Genomic DNA, 18735 nt, shown 5'->3' with positions numbered 1-18735 from the left:
GAGCAAAAGTAGGGCCTAGTAAATAATGAAAGAGGTGTCTTTGTTTGTATATAATATTATAAAGTCAATAAAACTGCCACTCACAATATGTCAACGACACTGCAGTTTCACCAACATGCTCATGGGAGGTCAAAGACGTCAAAAGACAGTATGGCTAGTGGTCAGAAAGCCTACAGCACTTGAACACACCGATGTAAAAGGAAAAATGAATCAACCAATCAGAATCGTGCGTTCTTTTACACGGAAACCATGAGCCGCAATTTCTAACATAATCCAGCAGAGAGTGGTGTTGTATCATTTGAAAACATTGATTTATTGAAAGTTTACTGATTATTCACACCATTGAATTATTTATAGAGTGTTCCTATAGTTTTTTATAGATATTTTGAAAATACGACCAGTCGTTTTAAATGTGAAGCTGCGGTTTCCTGTTGTCATAACCGAGCGCGCTCTCAGATTGATAGCAGGAGCGGTTACTTCCTGAGTTTAGGGAAGGGGCTTGGTCCTGTGCTCGCGCCTCGCGAGAACGCGCATCAAATTAGCATCGATGAAGTTAGTGCGAACATGGCGGATTTCCTGCCGTCCAGGTCTATGTTAAAAGTTTGTTTGCCCCCCTGCCTGCTTAACGCCGGCGAGGCGGAGCAGATCCGAAAGTCCAAGGAGATCGACAAAAATCTGTCCCGGGAGAAAACGTACGTGAAGCGGCTGGTGAAGATCCTGCTGCTGGGCGCTGGCGAGAGCGGCAAGTCGACTTTCCTCAAACAAATGCGAATCATCCACGGCCAGGACTTCGACCAGCAAGCCCGAGAGGATTTCAAAGGAACGATCTACAGCAATGTTATCAAAGGTAACCTGACTTTGTGTTGCTTTACGACTGGTAACTTTATGAGGGAGGAAGCGAGACGCTCGCCTGGGACAGAAAAGCCCCAGAAAGGCGTTTAAAACGGATGGGAAAGTTTCCACATCTGTTGAGCGGCGCTGGGGCTGCTCAGAGGACACACATAAACAGTCTTCATCTGCTGTCGGCACACCCAGTGAGCCGGGTTTCTGTTCAGATGGGGCTTTCTAACACTTTTTTGCGGCACATAAAGTTTAAATATCCGATTTAACACGGCTGTAACCGAGTTAGCAGGCTCAAATAGCCACGGCCACGTTTTGTTGCTCAATGGAGGATAACCCACCAGTGTACTAATCTCTGTAAGGTGTTCCTGTTTGTGTCCACTCCCCAAATAGCACCAATAAAAACGACTTGCTGATTAGTAATTATTTAGATAAGTATTTCTCTGTGATGTAATTTAACGTATTTTTTTTATTTATTTTTTTTGTATTTCCTGAATTAAATGTATAACCTAATATCATCTTCCCCTAAAATTTCAATCACTTTTAAATAAAAAAATGGCCCCAGTTGATGCTTTCAATCTTGGAGGTGTTAATGTATTATTATGAGGACTTGTTAGGTCAACTTTAGAGTTATACCATGGGGTTTTTTATTTTTATTTTAAAATTGTATTGGTCAAGAAAAGCCTGATTGTTGCATAGTTAGTTTAAACCAACTAATCATTTATTGAGTTTAATATTTCTATTAGTTTTACTTCAAACTTGGATTTCAAATTATGTTTATTCATGTTTGAGATTTAAAAAAAAATCTGATTGCTTTCAGCTGTTCATGTCTTACAATGAGTAATGAATGAGTGATAATTTCCTGTGAACTTATTGTTTAGTTTACTTTTTCTGTTTTTAAAATTTGCAATCCTTAAATATTGAAACAGTTGATTATTCAAAACAGAAATTGGCATCAATCAGGAAAACCTTGATTCTGTGCATCTTTGGTAAAACTTTATTTGCATTGACTCTTGTAGAAACTAACTAGTAACAAAATCTCAATTTTTTTGATATATTTAAGACTTACAAAAATATTTTTTCAATCTGCAATGTCTCGCTAAAATCATTGATTAAAATTGTAAAAACCTACTTGTAGTTCTGTAACTGCCAGTTTGTATGTCATTACCACATTGCATTATGTAGCATAATGATGCTATTCAGGAGAAGAAACCAGTCAATGGGTAGAGATTGGAATCACACTATTTTCTCTTGATCAACTTTGATCAGTGATATAGACAAAAAATAATTTTTGCAATTCTTGTATGATATTTTTTGTTTTGTTTTTATCAAATTATAGAACTCCATTTGTATCATTAAAAACTTCATCTGATAGCATCTGGACATATCCTTGATGGAGAAATGATTGCAATTAGTTTTCAGTTGAATTTAACACAACTAATTAATCAAAGGGCCTACAGAGCACATTTTTTTCTTCATATATTAAAGTTTTCAAGAAAAAAAAAAACCCAGGAATAGTTCAAAATGAGAATGGGCAGAACAAGCCTCAACCAAAACTGGAAATCGGTAAGAATGAACTGGTTTAAATGGGGATAAGGATTACAGTCAATGGGAATAGGGTGGAGTATTAAGTCTTTAGAAAATAACGTATGCTTACGTTTCCATTGCATCTGAGATGTAAGCCTCTTATTATCATTTATTTTCAGGATTTAACAAAAACAATCTGTATTACTAGTTCAAATCAGATGTGACCAAGTTCAGTCCTCGAGAACAAACATCCTGCAACATTTAGATTCATGCCCTCTCCAACACACCTGAATCAAATGAACGCCTCCTTACCAGGCCTCTGCAGAGCTGCATGATGCGCTGAGGAGGAAGTTCAGCCATTTGAGTCAGGTGAGAAAGGATGCATCTAATATTTGCAGGGCAGTGTCTATTAACAAAAGGAGTTGGGCACCACTACACAATAGAGCAATGGCTTGAGAATGAAACGAAAGTAGAAAGAGATGAAACTGCAACTTGTGGGTATGAAATGGCAAAGGAGTAAATTGACCCAGAATAGTGGAAAGTAGTTTAGCATGTTTACTCAAGGGCCTTTTTAAATGTTCATCTCTACATATTACCATTACAAATTGACCTTGGACTTGCACTGTACATTTCTTGACTTCAGACTTCATGGTGGAAATTATTTGAGTGACTTTCCAGCTTGCATGTTCTGGTGACTTATTATGAGCTGGGACTCTACCTGGCCTCAGAGTCAGTTCGCCCCATTTTGTTCCACCCTACTTTGGTTTCATACCCATAAACAAACCAGTTCTTACTCATGGACTTACCCATTTCAATGCCACCATTTTTTTTCTTCTCCTGGTTGTTTCGTATGTTACATTAATTATAAAGTTAACTATAAAAGTCCAATACAATTTTATTAACAAGGCACTTTAAAACATCGTTGGTCAAAGTGATGTGCATTAAAACGAATAAAATGGGCATGAAAACAAAACAACAATTAAAACATCAAAGGCAACATCTCATCTTAGTCAAAAGCCAAAGAGAAGGAATAAAAAGAACTAAAAGAAAGCTCAAATATCACACAATTTGATTAAGAGTATAAGGATTTTCTTTTTTGTTTAAAGTTTGATCCGCTATTCTCCATCCTTACTAGTTGGCAGTTTATAACTGATCAAACCAAAATAACAATAAACAATCGCCTGCTGGAACATATATATATTCTTATTATTTGGGTCATCTAACCCCACTTCCTGTCAAGACTATAAGGAGAGTAGCTCAGTGGTTCAAACTGGTTTTTAACAAGTGTTACCATGAATACAAATGTGCTGCTCTGTAAAAACCAAAAAGGGGGAAAAAAATAAATAAAACACACAATTAGTTGCATAATATAATTGGTTAAACTCAAGTATTCTATTTTTACTTTTTAAGTTGGATGAAAGATCAACAAACTTATCCCTAAACATCAAAATGTAAGTCTCTCATGAGCTTCAACATCCAATATGTCTGCTTTGCATTTAAAGCATAGTGTGAGCAGCATTTATTTTCACCTTTGATTATTGGTTTCTTGTGGAATCTAATATGAACACGATTATAGACTGCCTCCTTTAGTGAACTTTTCAGAAACTTGGACCAAACTTTCATGTGATGTGGGAAAAGTGTCGTATTGACTTGGCTCCTATTTGTTGGAAACTAAACTGGTTATTTTATGGAACCAGTAAAGAACTGGCACCATCTCTAGTTAAGCCCCATGACTGCATATCAATTAACAAATCCAACTGGTTTTCAAGCTTACGGTGAGTTTGACGTCATTTCCAGATCCCAGTTCCAACTAAAGTAATAAATGAAATGCAGCGCATGTTCCTGAGTTATTGTCATCAGGGATTGCCCTTTCTTATGAAGCAGAATAGTGGAATCCAACTGGTTTTCAAACTTAAGGACGCTTTAACAGCATCTTTTGGACTCTTGGTGCTTATTGACTGAACATTGCATTTGATTAATCTCACCTTGCAAATAATTTATGCTAAAAGTAAATATTCTAAAATGATGGCCCAAGTCTCAACATTAGTGCTTGCCCAAGAGTCTCAAAATGTCATTTCATTCCATGGAATGAAACGACCAAAATTACAAATATATGAAATTACGAGGCACCTGTTTGAAAAGAAGTCTCTCATCATTGATATGCAAAGTTAAAGGGGGGAAAAAACTACATCCCCCATCCCCCAATACATTAAATTAATCAAAATTAAGAGCATCTTGCATCTTCATATTGGTCAATCAATTTGATACAGTTTTTTTTTTTTTTTTTTTTTTTTGAGTTAAATAAAAATCAGATTGCAGTTAGGGACATAAATGGGGATATTTGTGCAATTTCTTCATTTTTTACTAATCTACCACCTCAACTAAGAACTTTCATCACATCTTTTCCTATTTTTCACTTGCAATAATTCTCAGAACAAAATATATGAGTCGGTCAAAAGGGGTATCGGACCTCAGAATATTTATATCACTCAGGAAGAGCCTGATTGGTTCGTCTCTGAAACTGCTTGTGTATTTTTGCTCAAACCATCTCCAGCATCAGCATCTGACAGCTTATACATCAGTACTTAATTGTTTGTCATCTGATAATAGATTGATGGCTTTTGTCAGATGAACAAATCTTGTGTATATTTATACTTTATATTGACTTCTGGCTAACTAAGATAGCGTGGCCAGGTTAATAGGTCGAGCAGGGAAATCCAGGCATCCTCCCCAGCAACACGCCTCGAATGATATAAAGTTCTTAAAGGGTGTTCCTAGTTTGCCTCAGGGCCTCCTCCCAGTTGAACGTGCCCCAAAAAAAACCCTCCTGATCACCTCTGTTGATCATTGTTAAATCTTTAAAAGCTAAATAAGAGAATATTTTAGTAAAAATTATAAAGGTGTACAAACTTTCTGCAAATACAAAATAATTTCAGGTTTTTCTGCCTACTTTAATTTTAATCAGTTATGTTTTATATTTTGTTCTAAAGACTAACACATAGATGTCATGCAGAACATGTAAGAATCAAATAAGTATTACCATTTATGCAAAGTGTGTTTCCCTAACCTGTTAGCTTTCAATAAGCTGTAAAAAGGACATGAATTTCATTGTTAACTTGTTGATTACTGATGAGGTCAATAAAGGAATAACTGGAGTCCAATTGCTTGGTGCATCTGATTTAATGGCATCAAAATACATTTTGTATTTTGTGCTTGCTTTGCTATATAATATTCTGTATAACTAATCATAATAGCAGAATATTATAGTATAAAACAGCTTGATATCTAACAATACTTAACACCTGTAGTGATTCGATGGTCTGTAAGGATGATGTTGAATACTTTCATCATCTCACGAATAAAATAATATTTTATTAATATGGGTGCGATGATAAATCGGCCCCATTCCTTTTATTATTGACGAGTCATTGATTCTTGCATGCATAACCCATCTTATCCACTGATCCTATCTAACTCTGCAAAGTTCTGAAAATAAGCCACTGTTCTCTTTGCTGTGAGAGACAGAGAGAGAGAGAGCTGACTGGCAGACCCACCCACCAGGTCACGTCTGCATGTGTGCGGTTAACAATAGTCTCCCCACTGTTGCCAACTTAGAAACTGTATTTAGTGAGTTTTGGGACAAAAACATCTGCATCAGCCAAAATCGGAATCGGCGGGACACGCCTTTTAAAGATCGTTTGATTGGTGATCGGCCCAGAAAGCTGCAATTTGTGCTCCCCTATTATTATCATGACGATAATATTAGTAATAGTAAATGTTTTGGCTCTGTGCTCGCTGGTCCTGATTTGCCCGTTCCTCCCTCCCCATCCAGGTATGCGTGTGCTGGTGGACGCGCGGGAGAAGCTGCACATCCCATGGGGCGACGAGAACAACCAGCAGCACGGCGACCGGGTGATGGCCTTCGACACCCGGTCGGCCAAGATGGCAAACGGGCAGCTGGAGATGCTGGTGTTCCTGCAGTACGCCAAGGCACTCAAAGCGCTGTGGGCGGACACGGGCATTCAGAACGCATACGACCGGCGCAGGGAGTTTCAGCTGGTAGGTTTGACTCGACTGAAATGGAGATAACGGTGCTGTTTTTTTTTTGTTGTTTTTTTTTTTTTTTTTGTTCCGACGGCTGGCGCTGATAACTGTTCAGTATTGCTGCAGAGCACTGTCTTCTATCAGCTAATCTGAAACGGGTTTTCAGGTGGTTATAGTTTGACTTTTCTCTCTCTCTCTCTCTCTTTCTCTCTCTCTCTGTTAGAGAAATGAAGGCATATAGAAAATGGCAGTTAAAAAGAGAAAGTGAAACAGATTTAGAATTTATCCTCCTTTCCTGCCACTGCATCTCGAGCTTAGTTTTAGTATATTCTGCCTTCTGTTAGGCGGTCAGACATGTGATTTAGTCAGCTTCCTGTTTACACCTCTCCCTGCTCCTTATATCTCAAGCACATTTTCAAACTGTGACGTTTCCCACAGAGTGGCAGCTGTGGTTGAGGCTCTGCTCACGTGTCTCGCCGACTAGTGGGATCTCTCGCTGTTTTTGTGTGGCGGGACTTTTACAATCTGCTGCACGTCTAAAAATTCCTCATTTTTCTGCCTGTCTGTGTGTGATTTCATGAGATGTCATGTGACAAATGTTTGAGTCAAAGAAGAGGCCCCCCACCGAGGACGGAGCGAGAGACGCACTTCTCCATGTTGCTTTCAGTAATGAGCCAAAAGTTGTGAGTTGCACAAGTCTGGAGTGTTCTCAGTGGGATTTAGCTCTGGAGGGAATTGTTTTCTTGTTTTTTTTTTTGTTTTTGTTTTTTTGTTTTTTTTTCTTGCAGGCAGGAGGGGGAATAAGTGTTGATCAGAGCAGGAATGTTGATCTGCTCTGCAGTTTTAAACGGCTTTATGCTTACCAACAGAGTCCAGACTCTCCTATTCGGCATTATTTACACACAAACACTAAGAGTGTTGCACGCCTCACGCAACATAAGCACAAGGACACACCTGCACAACACGTGTTCAGGGCTCAAAACTCCTCATTTCAGCTCATTAGTATAAAACTATTGAAAAATTTCTTAATGTGACGAAGGGTAAAACCGACTTTCAAAACTCTTAAAGTTACAATACAGCCACATTTTGATGCATCTCTTCATAGATATTTATGCAATCACAGCGGAAGACTACATCCTCTTTTGCTTCTAAATTGATTTAGTTTTAACCACAAATATGCAAAAATGTAATTATTAGATAAAGTAAAATTAGTGGAGGTGTGAGGGAAATCTAATCTTTTACTGCTTCCGTCGGATCTGGGCGAAAGTAGCAGCCTGGTGCTGCTGCTTTAAGTTGATTAATCAATTGTCATTTTTGCTGTCTGGAGCAATTTTGAACTGGTTTAAAAAGGTGACCTTCCAGCTTTTTGAAGTCCATCTTGCATCAGAGTTGAATGTGGACGCTTTTAAAGTGCGCGCCAATTTTCTGAGGATTGGACATCCCAGTGAATTCCCTGATGAATAATCAGAGAAACTAAAAGAAAAGATAAAATAGGCCAAAGGCCTCTTTTAGCTTAGAGGTTTAAGGGGAGAAGAACACTACATATTAAAAAGACAATGGCTGCACAATGCAACCAAAGTAGATATGTTTGAACATAATGTGCAGTACCATGTTAGGAGGAGCATTTAAGCACAAGTGTTGAGCATAATAGTGGAGGGGCAATGGTTTGAGCTTGTTTCACACTCACGAGACGTTACGTTTTCCCTAAACTTCACCTTAAAAACGTATTCTGGAGTGAAACTGACGACTATCTGGCTAATTGTTGATGCTCAGTTATCGCAAACACAGCAACAAATCTACAACGCACTGGCTGAATGACTTGATAAACACCAGGGTGTGTGTTCTCAAAGATTCTCCGAGTCTTCTCAGAGCGCTCCCATCTTGGACTAAAATTTCCTGCCAAGGACTCTCAGGACTAAGTGAGGAGATGGCAGAGTTTCCCATCTTTAGTGATGTGCGGTTTACCCTGTTGTGTAGGTTTGAATAACTTCTATCTGAAGACGTAAAATTTTAAGAAAAATCTCAGAATTACAGAAATTCTAAGAATTTTCCTACTTTTAGTCTTATGGCGCGTTCACATCAAACGCGTTACGTGCGTCAAAAACGCGTCAGATGCTTCAAGTTCGACACGTGTGCACTTTGAGTGCAGACGCTTGACATTTTGCTCTACACCTAGTGTTTTGGGCTTCTGGTTTACATTCAAAGTCCATGAGGCGCGTCAGATGCGTAAAAATTGCTATAGCGGTTGTTTTCCGTTGCCGACCTATTTGTTGGACGCTTTTGACGTCGTCAAACGCTCAAAACGGTTCAAATCGCACCGTGGTAGATGCGTGAAACGTGCCGCAGCGTGCTCTCTACATTCTTCTTGTTCCCACGCTATTGACTGGTATTTGCAAACCAGCTAGTACAAGAGCGCTATTTATTTTATGGCTCTACACCCAAGAACAGAAATAAGAAAAACTGTAGATATTAGCTTCTGTATATTAGTTGAAGATGGTTTCTACTTGATGTGCAGAAAAGCATATTTGGTGTTTGAACTGCTAAAATTTGCAGCTATACCCATGTTTAGCTGGGTTTTTAAATATACATGCATTTCAGCATAATTTTACGTGAAACCCCATGTGAATACCAGGGTTCTATTCTACTTTGTTTTCACAATGTCTGCAATACTCAACATGTCTCCAACAAGACTCTTTCCTCACCTAAACCCCTCTCACCCATCGCTCTATATGTAGGCACATTTAGACTGCATAGTCCCTGCAGTTTCATTGATTCAGCCCATTCAACCCACTGGAAATGTTGTATAAGTTCAATGAAAATCAACATTAAATGTTACAATGTGCACTTTGTGATTCCGGTCTATCCAAGCGAAGCGTGTACAGTTAAAACAACGTAACATTAATATTAATGTTAAAGCTTTGGGCTTTTTGTGTTTCCGTTGTAAATTAAGCAGATGAAAGGGGGAAAAAAAAATCTGACTCATTTGTAAACATGGAGCTCACCACGTTTTCAGCAGTTGCCCACCTTAATAACCCAAAGTGGTTCTTTCCTCTGGTCCATATGTGGATTTTACCAGGTCCATCTCTACCAGGATAGCATGGAAACTGGTTGGTGGAAAACTCCTTTTAAGACTTTGTTCATCCAAACAAAACACACACCGTTAGAAAAAGGTTGACACACAATTCCTTGTGGATTCTGTTATGCAACATATTACTTAGCAGTTTTAGCCATAATGTTGACCTTAATTGTCAGACAAATTAGTCTCAGCATAGTATCAGAATAAATTGCAAATCACTCCTTGAATGCATCATTTTATATTTTTGATTTTCTTATTAGAAGTATTTGGCTTCAGGGATAAACCTTTATTGTTTTCACCCAAAATGGGTCTTGGAGACAAAGATGTTGGAGTTCAAGAAAATATGTTAGGACATCAGGAGGGAAAATGTGTTTATATACCTTTCTGTTGATATAAATTCCTAAAATCACTTGACCATTTGTGGCAGAACACAAAACCTCAGATTTAGTTCAATCGCAAATGAAATTATTTTTTTTTTTTATAGTATAGCAAATGATTTGCAGCAAAATGTAAAATTGTTGGGCAGATCAAATGTTCAATTGATAAAGCACACTGAATCGAAGCACCAGAGAGATCAATCAGAGAAAATGGGCGCAGGACCTTAAGAGCAGTTCAGCTTTTTAACAGCTCGAAGCAGGAAGCTGCGTAGTAGTCTGGTGGTTCTGCTTTTAATGTTGCGGTACCGTTTGCCCGTTGGCAGCAGTTCAGAAAGTTCACAGAGAGGGTGGGAGGAATCTGCTGATGCTTGGAGCCCTTTTCCAGCAGCAGCTCTAAAACTGAACCTGAAGTGAGGATGGTGGAGACTAAAGACACCTTTCAGCTCTCGTCACTGTCCTCTCCAGGAAACTGTGGTTTGCCATATTACAGCTGGACTTCCACACCGAGTACAGTTCAATGCTATTAATCAACCACAGATTGTTTGTGAGATCCTCGTTGGGAAATATTCTTGGTTTGGTTTGTTGAGAAGACAATAACTGTAAGAAGTGTTGGTAAATGAATTGGGTTTAAAGTGTAAGAAAGTTGACCAAAGCATAATATTCCTGGGTTTCCATCCGGTGCTGAACTTCACCTTTCTGTCGACTGGTTTGATGTGACCGAATGTGCCATATCGCGATGCCAGCAGGGGACAAGAATTGAACTAAAAGTTTTGAGCGTTCCCAAGGCAAGCTAGAGGAAAACGCACCAATAGATTTGCCCGCGACTGGAATCGTCTGATTTTCCTGATCAGTGGTCAACTCTGCTGTAAACTAAAAATCCCGTTCCTTTTTCCGGTCAGCGGAGTCACCGTGAGCACTGCTGATGACAACATGCTTCATTGTGGAAGTAGTTATGTGGATAAATAACATAAGATATATAATTATTGTGTCAAATAATAATAATAAACGACACTAGCCCATTTGAAACTCTTTCAAAAGGGTTATCAAACGATAAGCGCAGACTTACAACGCAGAATAGGCCAAGGTATAATAATACAAAATATACATATATTGTGATGATTAATTGCACAGCTTAAAAAGTATTTTTGTATTTTCTGTGGTATTCCAGAAGATATTTGGATTTAATCCATTCGTCTGTACTCATACCTGACATCTCCACTTTCACTTTCCAGCCTTTTCCAATGGAGAATCCAAGTAGATTATTCTGAAACCTGAATATGTCGTTGTCATTGATCTGTGAGGATCAGCTTGTTCTCCCACCAGGAGGGCTCCCTGTTTTGTACTGTTTTAGTATTTGCATTTCAAAATGCTCTTGCCCCTACGGCTAGTTTGAAATAATCAACATAAAACCACCGTTGTCTACGTTGTTTTCCGCATGACAGGTTCTGAACAATTGTGCTTAGGAAGTTGGGGGAGAAGACTTAATTAGATCAATAATATACCACAAAGCTGACTTTGCTGCATATTGTGTTTCAGTTTTGCTTTTTCAGCAGCCGTGCTTTAGCTACAGGCGCCATGATGACTCATATTGAACTTCGGAGTTATTGCTCCTCTGGTTTCCCTTCCTGTTTTTTGTCAAAACTGATTTTTTGACGATTTCAAAACCACCGATCCCTGTCAGATTTGAGCTTCTTCACCCACCCAAAGCCAAAATTTTAATTTGGCTTCGCGTGGAGGAAGGTTAGCTTCTTTTCTTTGCCTTCTTTCTGGTTCTCTTGTCGTAGCAGACCATCCTGCTCCTCCCTTGTGTAATTCTACCTGTGCACACACACATCCGTACACTCACAGGTTTATCAGGTCGGGCTAGTTTTTTTTTTTTTTTTTTGTCTTTTTCTTCTCAAAGATCAAAAGGTTAGGACAGAGACTTGTAGTGACGAGGGTGGGTGGGGAGGGGGGGGGGAGTGTCGGGGTAGAAATGATTGGCACACATTGTCAACCCACACGAGTACTACCCAGTCACTACATCAGGCCCAATTTGAATTTTACAATGACAGTTTCCTTTCATGCTGCATTTTATGCAAATAGCATGCTAAACATCTCAGTTTTAAGGTGTGGTCAAGGTGGACGGGTCCCAGGGAAACTCCGAATGATATTTTCAAGTTGCTTTTCGGAGAATTCTTGCCAAAATCTTCCGTCACGGATCCATTATTATACTCATCCGCGCACACAAACGCACTCCCCTATACGCTCGGATAAAGGAATGCTCCTTGGTCCTGGCAGCTCCGTGTCTGAACTTGCACTAACTGCACAAAAGCAGCGTCAGAAGTGACTCAAGAGGAAAAGAGAAAACAACCAAACCTTCTCCTACATACAGAGAACCCCGGCCGCACTCCTCTGCACATCAAAGACACGCTTGCGAACACGTGTCTGCTTCAGCACCCGATCATTTGCATCCTGCTTCAGCTCGACTCTGAGGCAGACATGCAGCTTACAGAGAAAAAAAACAAACAGATTTCCTGTGTGTGCATGAGTCTGTGTGTGTGTGTGGCAGATGAAGGGAGGGATCTCTCATGGCGCCTCCACTCCACAACTGACTTCTGATGAATGTATTAATACATCCAGACCATGTTCGTTGACAAATGGAATGATCTGAAACGTCCTGAATGGCGTGAAAGTAACAGAAGTCCCTCCTCTCTCTCGTTGCAGGGCGAGTCGGTGAAGTATTTCTTGGATAATCTAGAGAAGATCTCCCAGCCGGTAAGTTCTTCCTGCCTGCATTTACTTTTATGATCAGACATGTACATGTTATAGTTAATAAAGCAACAGGTCCAGACAGCAGGAGGTTAACTGAAAAGCTGCAGGCGTGTTTGTTTGCAGGTCTTGATGCTCAGTTTTATTCCAATGAAAATTAAGTTGCCTAACCGCCTTTGCAGCTGACACAACTGCTCTTTTAATGGGAAAGTTCTACCCATGGAGTTGAGGCATTTTGCATTATTTATAAATATATGTTTGTATGAAACATTATAGGTCTTCTATTGTCACTGTACCAAATTCCATCTTTCATGAATTACATTTTTAAGCCGTTCCGTTACACACCATAAAAAGCGGATATCCTTCCCATACTCTGCCTTGCAAAACCTTTACACTTTTTATCTCACTACAGCCAAACCTAAAGGACTGATACTAAATAGTAAGCCTGTTGCATCAATCAATTAATCAATTAATCACATGATAAATAAAAATGGGTTTCCATTTTGATTAATACTTGAGGGAAGTTTTATTTACACGGACATAATATATGCTTTTATTTTTTGGCTCCAAGTTGTTTTGTTTTTATTTTACTGTTTTTGGTTTGCACATTTAAGATATCTTCCAGTTTCAGTGTAAAGTGTTCTTTACAAAATTACAATTTATTGGTTTTCAATGGAGCCAACTTGCATTATTATACCGTCATCAATAAGTTACTTGAAAATTGTAACATTTCAAGCAATAATTACCAATAGATTTGGCAATAAGTAGAAAAATCTGTTTTGTAATTGTTGGCACAAGTTATCATCCAGCAAAATTATTAATAGTTATTGTGACACTGCAAATAATACATAAGTGCGAAGTTGAAGAGGTAGGATACATTCCTTTACAAATAAAAACTTAATCACTCATACAAAGCCACTTTTAATTCTAGCGTTTAACATCACAGATACAAGCAAAAAATAAAATAAAATCATCCGACCTCCAAATGGCTCCCAGTGGCACCCAAACTCTATATATCATATAAAATCCTGTTGATGAGGGGATTTTCCCAACAGCTGCGCATGCTGCCTTCAGGTACAGCTGGTAAACGGGGTTGTCAAAATAGCAAAGCTTCTCCAAAGAGTTTCAACATGTTTTATTCTAATACAGGGAACGGTCTCATAAAAAAGTTCTACACATTAACCTTGACAGTTTTAAGTGGCTATACTATTTTATAATGTATTCTTGCTTTTACTTCTTTGTTCATTATAGAAATCCAACAAAACCTCCAGTCAGTTCTATCCACTTTTGTTTAGATCATAAAATCTAACTTATTTGCTAAATTAAAAACATCATTTTTACTGCAGGCCGAAGTAAAAAAATAAAATAAAAAATTAACAATTTTATGTATGTTTGTTTGAAGCTTAGCAAACCATGACTTTAAAACTCATGTACTTGCCAAACTGTGACTTTTGTGTAGCGTTACACCCTTAGTTTGCATGTCTAATTTTTACCCTTTGTAGATTACGGCATATCTACAATAAAATCACTGCAGTTTATTCCTGTATCCAAGACATAAATGAACATGAAATCTAAGCCTCTGAGGTAATCTTCACGTCAGAGCCGCATATATATTTTCCGTTCCTCTTCAAGATTATTTTTAAGTGACTTAACTAATATTCTGCTGTGTTTGAGACTCGGTTTGTAGCTGAGACAAATATTTTTAGATTATTAATAGTTATTTCCATCCTTAAAATGGGACTTGGCTGTTTGCGGAATTTACGACCGTTTTTATTCACATCAGATATCCAAATCATTAAATACACCTTCTTTTATTAACTTTCTCTGTCTGATCTGCTGCATTGAATTGGTGTCTGGTTTGGACAAAGCATTGCTAAAACAAGGACTAACCCAGGAGAGAGAATTAGCAGGAACCTCAGCCCCAGTCTTGGGTTGTATGATGAAAGATTATCTGAAATCTTGTTTGCAGTAAAAACTTGGATGTTAGGATTCTAGGATTGATGAGAAGATTAGTATCCGGGATGTTTTCCTTGTTGTCTTTATCCTACAAATGCAGCATCTCGTGCAGAAATTCAACTCTGAATATATAATGTTTGACACATATCTGTGGTTTTGTTTCTGCAGGACTATCTTCCCAGTCAACAGGACATCCTCCTGGCCCGCAAGCCCACCAAGGGCATCCACGAGTATGACTTCGAGATCAAGAACGTTCCCTTTAAGATGGTGGACGTTGGGGGCCAGCGGTCGGAGCGGAGACGCTGGTTCGAGTGCTTCGACTCCGTCACCTCCATTCTCTTTCTCGTCTCTTCCTCTGAATACGATCAGGTAAAGAGAAAAGAGGCTATCGTTTCTGTGATCGGCCGACGAGACGGAGCAGGAATCTGTTTGTTTTCATGACGTTCGGTAAAGTTTTAGTCACATTTTGTCAGGTTGCAACCATGAATTTCAGTGCATTTCATCAGGATTTTGTGTGATAGACAAACACAAAACGGTAATCACGAAATGAGAGGAATATTGCTTTTCTAACATTTTAACAAATTCAAATCTGAAGCCTTAGCTTAAGTTTGTCTTCAGTCCCTTCAGTCAAGTGCTAAAAAGTACGCCTGCATGAAATTCAATCTCGGTATCAATCCAATTGCTCTTTTAATGACTCGGGTTTGTTAAAAAGCATTGCATAAAAACAAACTCTTGCAGAAACTCTAATCCAGGTTTCTATCGATAGGAAAACATAATAAGATTCCAGCAGGGTACATGGAAATAATCATATTTAGAGTGTGGAAGTAATAATTATTAGAAATCTTTTGGTATAATTGCACAAAATTAACATATTTCCTCCTTTTGCCACCTGCTAAACAGCCAACCACAATACCTGTAAAAACAGTAATGCTCAAGTGTTGGTAGAAATGTGGACAATGAACCAGCTAACGACAGGATGATTATATGATGTTTTTATGCACAATCTGGCTTTTCGAGTCACATTGACTGTCATACAAATACTGCAAAATTTCTTGCAAATATTTCTAAATTGGCCCCACTAAATCTGTGATTTTGATTGCGGAAAAGTCACAAAAACAATCGTGAAATCCTGGTTTCGATTGTTTTTTAAGATGAGTTTAGCATGTACAACGTAGATTCTGGCACAATCGGCCCTTTGTAAACATACAATGGAATCACCGAATGCAATTTCTCGCACCTAACTGTGCTAGAAATCGCCCTTAAAACATATGCTGAAGAGAAATGCAACTGTGCACGTTTTAGAAAATGTATTCTCTCTCTCTCTAGTTCTACCTTAAGTGTTGCCGCTAACAGTAGTTTTAGCAGTAGTACCTCAATTGCCCATCAACATCTTCCAGGTGCTGATGGAGGACCGCCAGACCAACCGGCTGCGAGAGTCGCTCGACATCTTCGAGACCATCGTCAACAACCGCGTCTTTGTCAACGTCTCCATCATCCTCTTCCTGAACAAGACGGACCTGCTGGAGGAGAAGGTGAAGCTCGTCCCACTCAAAGACTACTTTCCCGAGTACGCCGGGACGGAGCACAACCTGTCGGACGTGCAGGCCTTCATGGTGGAGTGCTTCCGGGCCAAGAGGCGCGACGCCACGCAGAAGCCCCTGTATCACCACTTCACCACGGCCATCAACACGGAGAACATCAGGCTGGTGTTCCGGGACGTCAAGGACACCATCCTCCACGACAACCTCAAGCAGCTCATGCTCCAATGACACCACACACACACACACATTCACACACCAAACACCCCCTTTTCCACTGCCACGCCCCGCAGCCTGTGAACGTAAGAGGACGTGAATGGGGACGGACCACCTCTCGCTTCCTGATGAGGACTCCAGAGATCATAAATTGATGTTTGCAGTCTTTAGACTTTCTGTTTTGTTTTTTTTGTTGTTTTTTTTAATTTTCAGTAGGTTTTACTCCTTATGGAAGTGTTCATCCTGTTAGCTCAGGATCTGATCATTGGATAGGGTATTTAGGCAAACTGTGGTATTAAAGGTATAAGCAAGAAACCGCACTGGGTTTCTGGATGGTATCTGATCCCTGCTGCTTTGTCCTCCTCCCTGAGCTCCACCTCATTCACTTGGTTATTTTTTTTTTTTTTTCTTATTTTTAACCCTTAGGATGCCAGTGCTGGCACCTGTGGAAGCCGGCCTCGCTTAAAATCAAACTGGTGAATAACATCTACTCTTGTAACGCAAACCGAGCGACTGTGGAGACATGTTCAAGCGACGCATAGAGAAAGTTGATTGGATTCAGTTCATGCCCAAGCACTGACTTTTAATATTTCCTCGCCCTGCCGTGATGCTGAGGGCGAACCTAACTTCTTATTGACCTGAGCGTTCAGAGTAAACACGTCTGATCCGTCTCCAGCACTGACACGTCATTTATAGAAGTCACGCAATCACAAGACTGAACCTTTTTCATCCATGACCACATAGGTGTTGCCTTAGAATTTAATTTTTTGTTGTTATTATTATTATTTTTGGGATGTCGAGAGGGTAAAACGGTTACCTTCGTCGGACCGTTTGGTTCCAGTAAGTTAACGTAAAGTCCGCTCTTTCCTCAGGGTTGAATCGGATCCGGTGTCGATACTGATGTGTGAAGCTCGATGTTTGGCGGTGGGAACAGGCCTCCATGCCGTTAGCTAGTTGGTGTTTTTAGGACTGCATCCTTCCCCCAATTCGTCCTTCCGCCTCTTTTGATTTTATTACTGATTATAGATGCCTTATAAAATGACCTTCACAAGGCCCTCCTCCCCTTTGTTTTGCCTTAATCATGAATGTGTGTTAATAATTGTACAGGGATTTGCTCTTGATTGTTTTGAATAAACTGTAACCGGCCTGTGAAAACTTCGTTATTGGCACTGAGTTGTGACTCTAAACGTGTTTATGGAAAAAGAAAAAGAAAAAAAAAAAGCATTGAACATTTCCCTTTTTTGTTGTTTTTCTTTGCACACAAACTTGTGCTGCTTTGGACTTCCCTTGAAAATGCATTGTGATTATTGCTGAAATCTGGCAGAGGGGGGAAAAGCTACTGGAGTTACATAGTTTTGAGTGACTGTAACCTGTAGGGGCGGCTGATCTTTGTTAGAGGACAGTTTAGAGGCACTCGAGTGTCTTTTGCCAAATACTTCTACGCTTTATTTTCACAATTTTTCTGCATTATTTTATTTCTTCATAAGTAGAGCTCTGCAGAGCTTTGGTTTCCTTCCATCCTTGGCTTTGTAAATACTGTAATCTGTTTTCCTGTAAATATTATTCCAGTTTATCTTCTTATATGTAAATGGTTGTAGAAAATGCATATTTTTTCCCATGCCGGATGTTCTTCAAATCACTGCATCTTACCAATGAAAATGACCTTTTGATGTAGATTTTATTTTGTAACTCCCCCCCACCCCCACATCACATTTTTTTCAAATTTATCATGTCAAATCCCATGCTACTCTAACCCTATCAATAAAATAAACTTTTTCTAATGATACTGATAACGATAACCGTTTTTTTTGTTTTTTTGTTTTTTGTTTTTTCCTGACTGTTGAGCATCATTTTTACTTACTATAGAGGTGAAAGATTTGACATTTCAGATACAATGTGAGCTTCTGCTGCGTTCAAGGATTTATAATCTTAAATGTAAAAATGTCTGTATCAGCAGATGGTTTCATCTACGAGGTGGGTTTGACATTTTTGGTCTCGCTCTAATCTAAGGAATGTAGTTTTAGGGAGGAAAAAAAAAAATCCATGTTTGTTTTTAGGTTGTCAAACATGCCGTGACTTTTTCATCTGATTGGCTATTCAGCCATCATGATGACTCCTCTCCCAGAAACGCCGGCTCCTGGTAATCTGTGCTGCTTTGGGGAAACAATCAAGAAGGTTTGCCCACCCAAATCAACAAAAGTACCAATCACCGTTAGATAGTGAATTAGCTGTGCTTAATCATGTATTTTTAAGGTTGGATTTTATTTCTGTAACCACACCTTGGTCTGATGACTGTCTGACCTGCATAGTAAAGTAATGATTTAAAATAGGACCTGTCTGACAGCATGAAGTCACATTATTCACATGGCCTGGTATGAATAAATTTAAGAAAAAGACTTTTGTTAAAGAC

At 39.1% G+C, this 18735-nt stretch overlaps 1 protein-coding gene across 1 annotated transcript; it reads left to right on the top strand.

The window, feature by feature from the left end:
* The first annotated feature begins 292 nt into the window (after positions 1-292).
* Positions 293-17389, top strand: LOC106939093 (guanine nucleotide-binding protein subunit alpha-13-like). The gene is made up of 5 exons (XM_015021388.1): positions 293-847; positions 6200-6426; positions 12571-12621; positions 14740-14940; positions 15969-17389. Exons 1-5 carry the CDS (start codon positions 565-567, stop codon positions 16338-16340), a joined length of 1134 nt encoding a protein of 377 aa, XP_014876874.1. The 5' UTR covers positions 293-564; the 3' UTR covers positions 16341-17389.
* The last annotated feature ends 1346 nt before the right edge of the window (positions 17390-18735 follow it).

This window comes from Poecilia latipinna, unplaced genomic scaffold, assembly GCF_001443285.1.
Source record: "Poecilia latipinna isolate Pla-1442-1.1 unplaced genomic scaffold, P_latipinna-1.0 Scaffold84, whole genome shotgun sequence".
In the NCBI taxonomy this organism is placed as follows: domain Eukaryota; kingdom Metazoa; phylum Chordata; class Actinopteri; order Cyprinodontiformes; family Poeciliidae; genus Poecilia; species Poecilia latipinna.
Note: the sequence above shows the minus strand (reverse complement) of the source record. Positions and strands in the feature narration are given on the sequence as shown.

Bases quoted from the DNA above. Each gene is read 5' to 3' on its own strand.
- LOC106939093 (XM_015021388.1), top strand. From the start codon at position 565: ATGGCGGATTTCCTGCCGTCCAGGTCTATGTTAAAAGTTTGTTTGCCC. The intron at 848-6,199 runs GTAACCTGACTT...CTCCCCATCCAG, and splicing joins CTACAGCAATGTTATCAAAG to GTATGCGTGTGCTGGTGGAC. The intron at 6,427-12,570 runs GTAGGTTTGACT...CTCTCGTTGCAG, and splicing joins GGCGCAGGGAGTTTCAGCTG to GGCGAGTCGGTGAAGTATTT.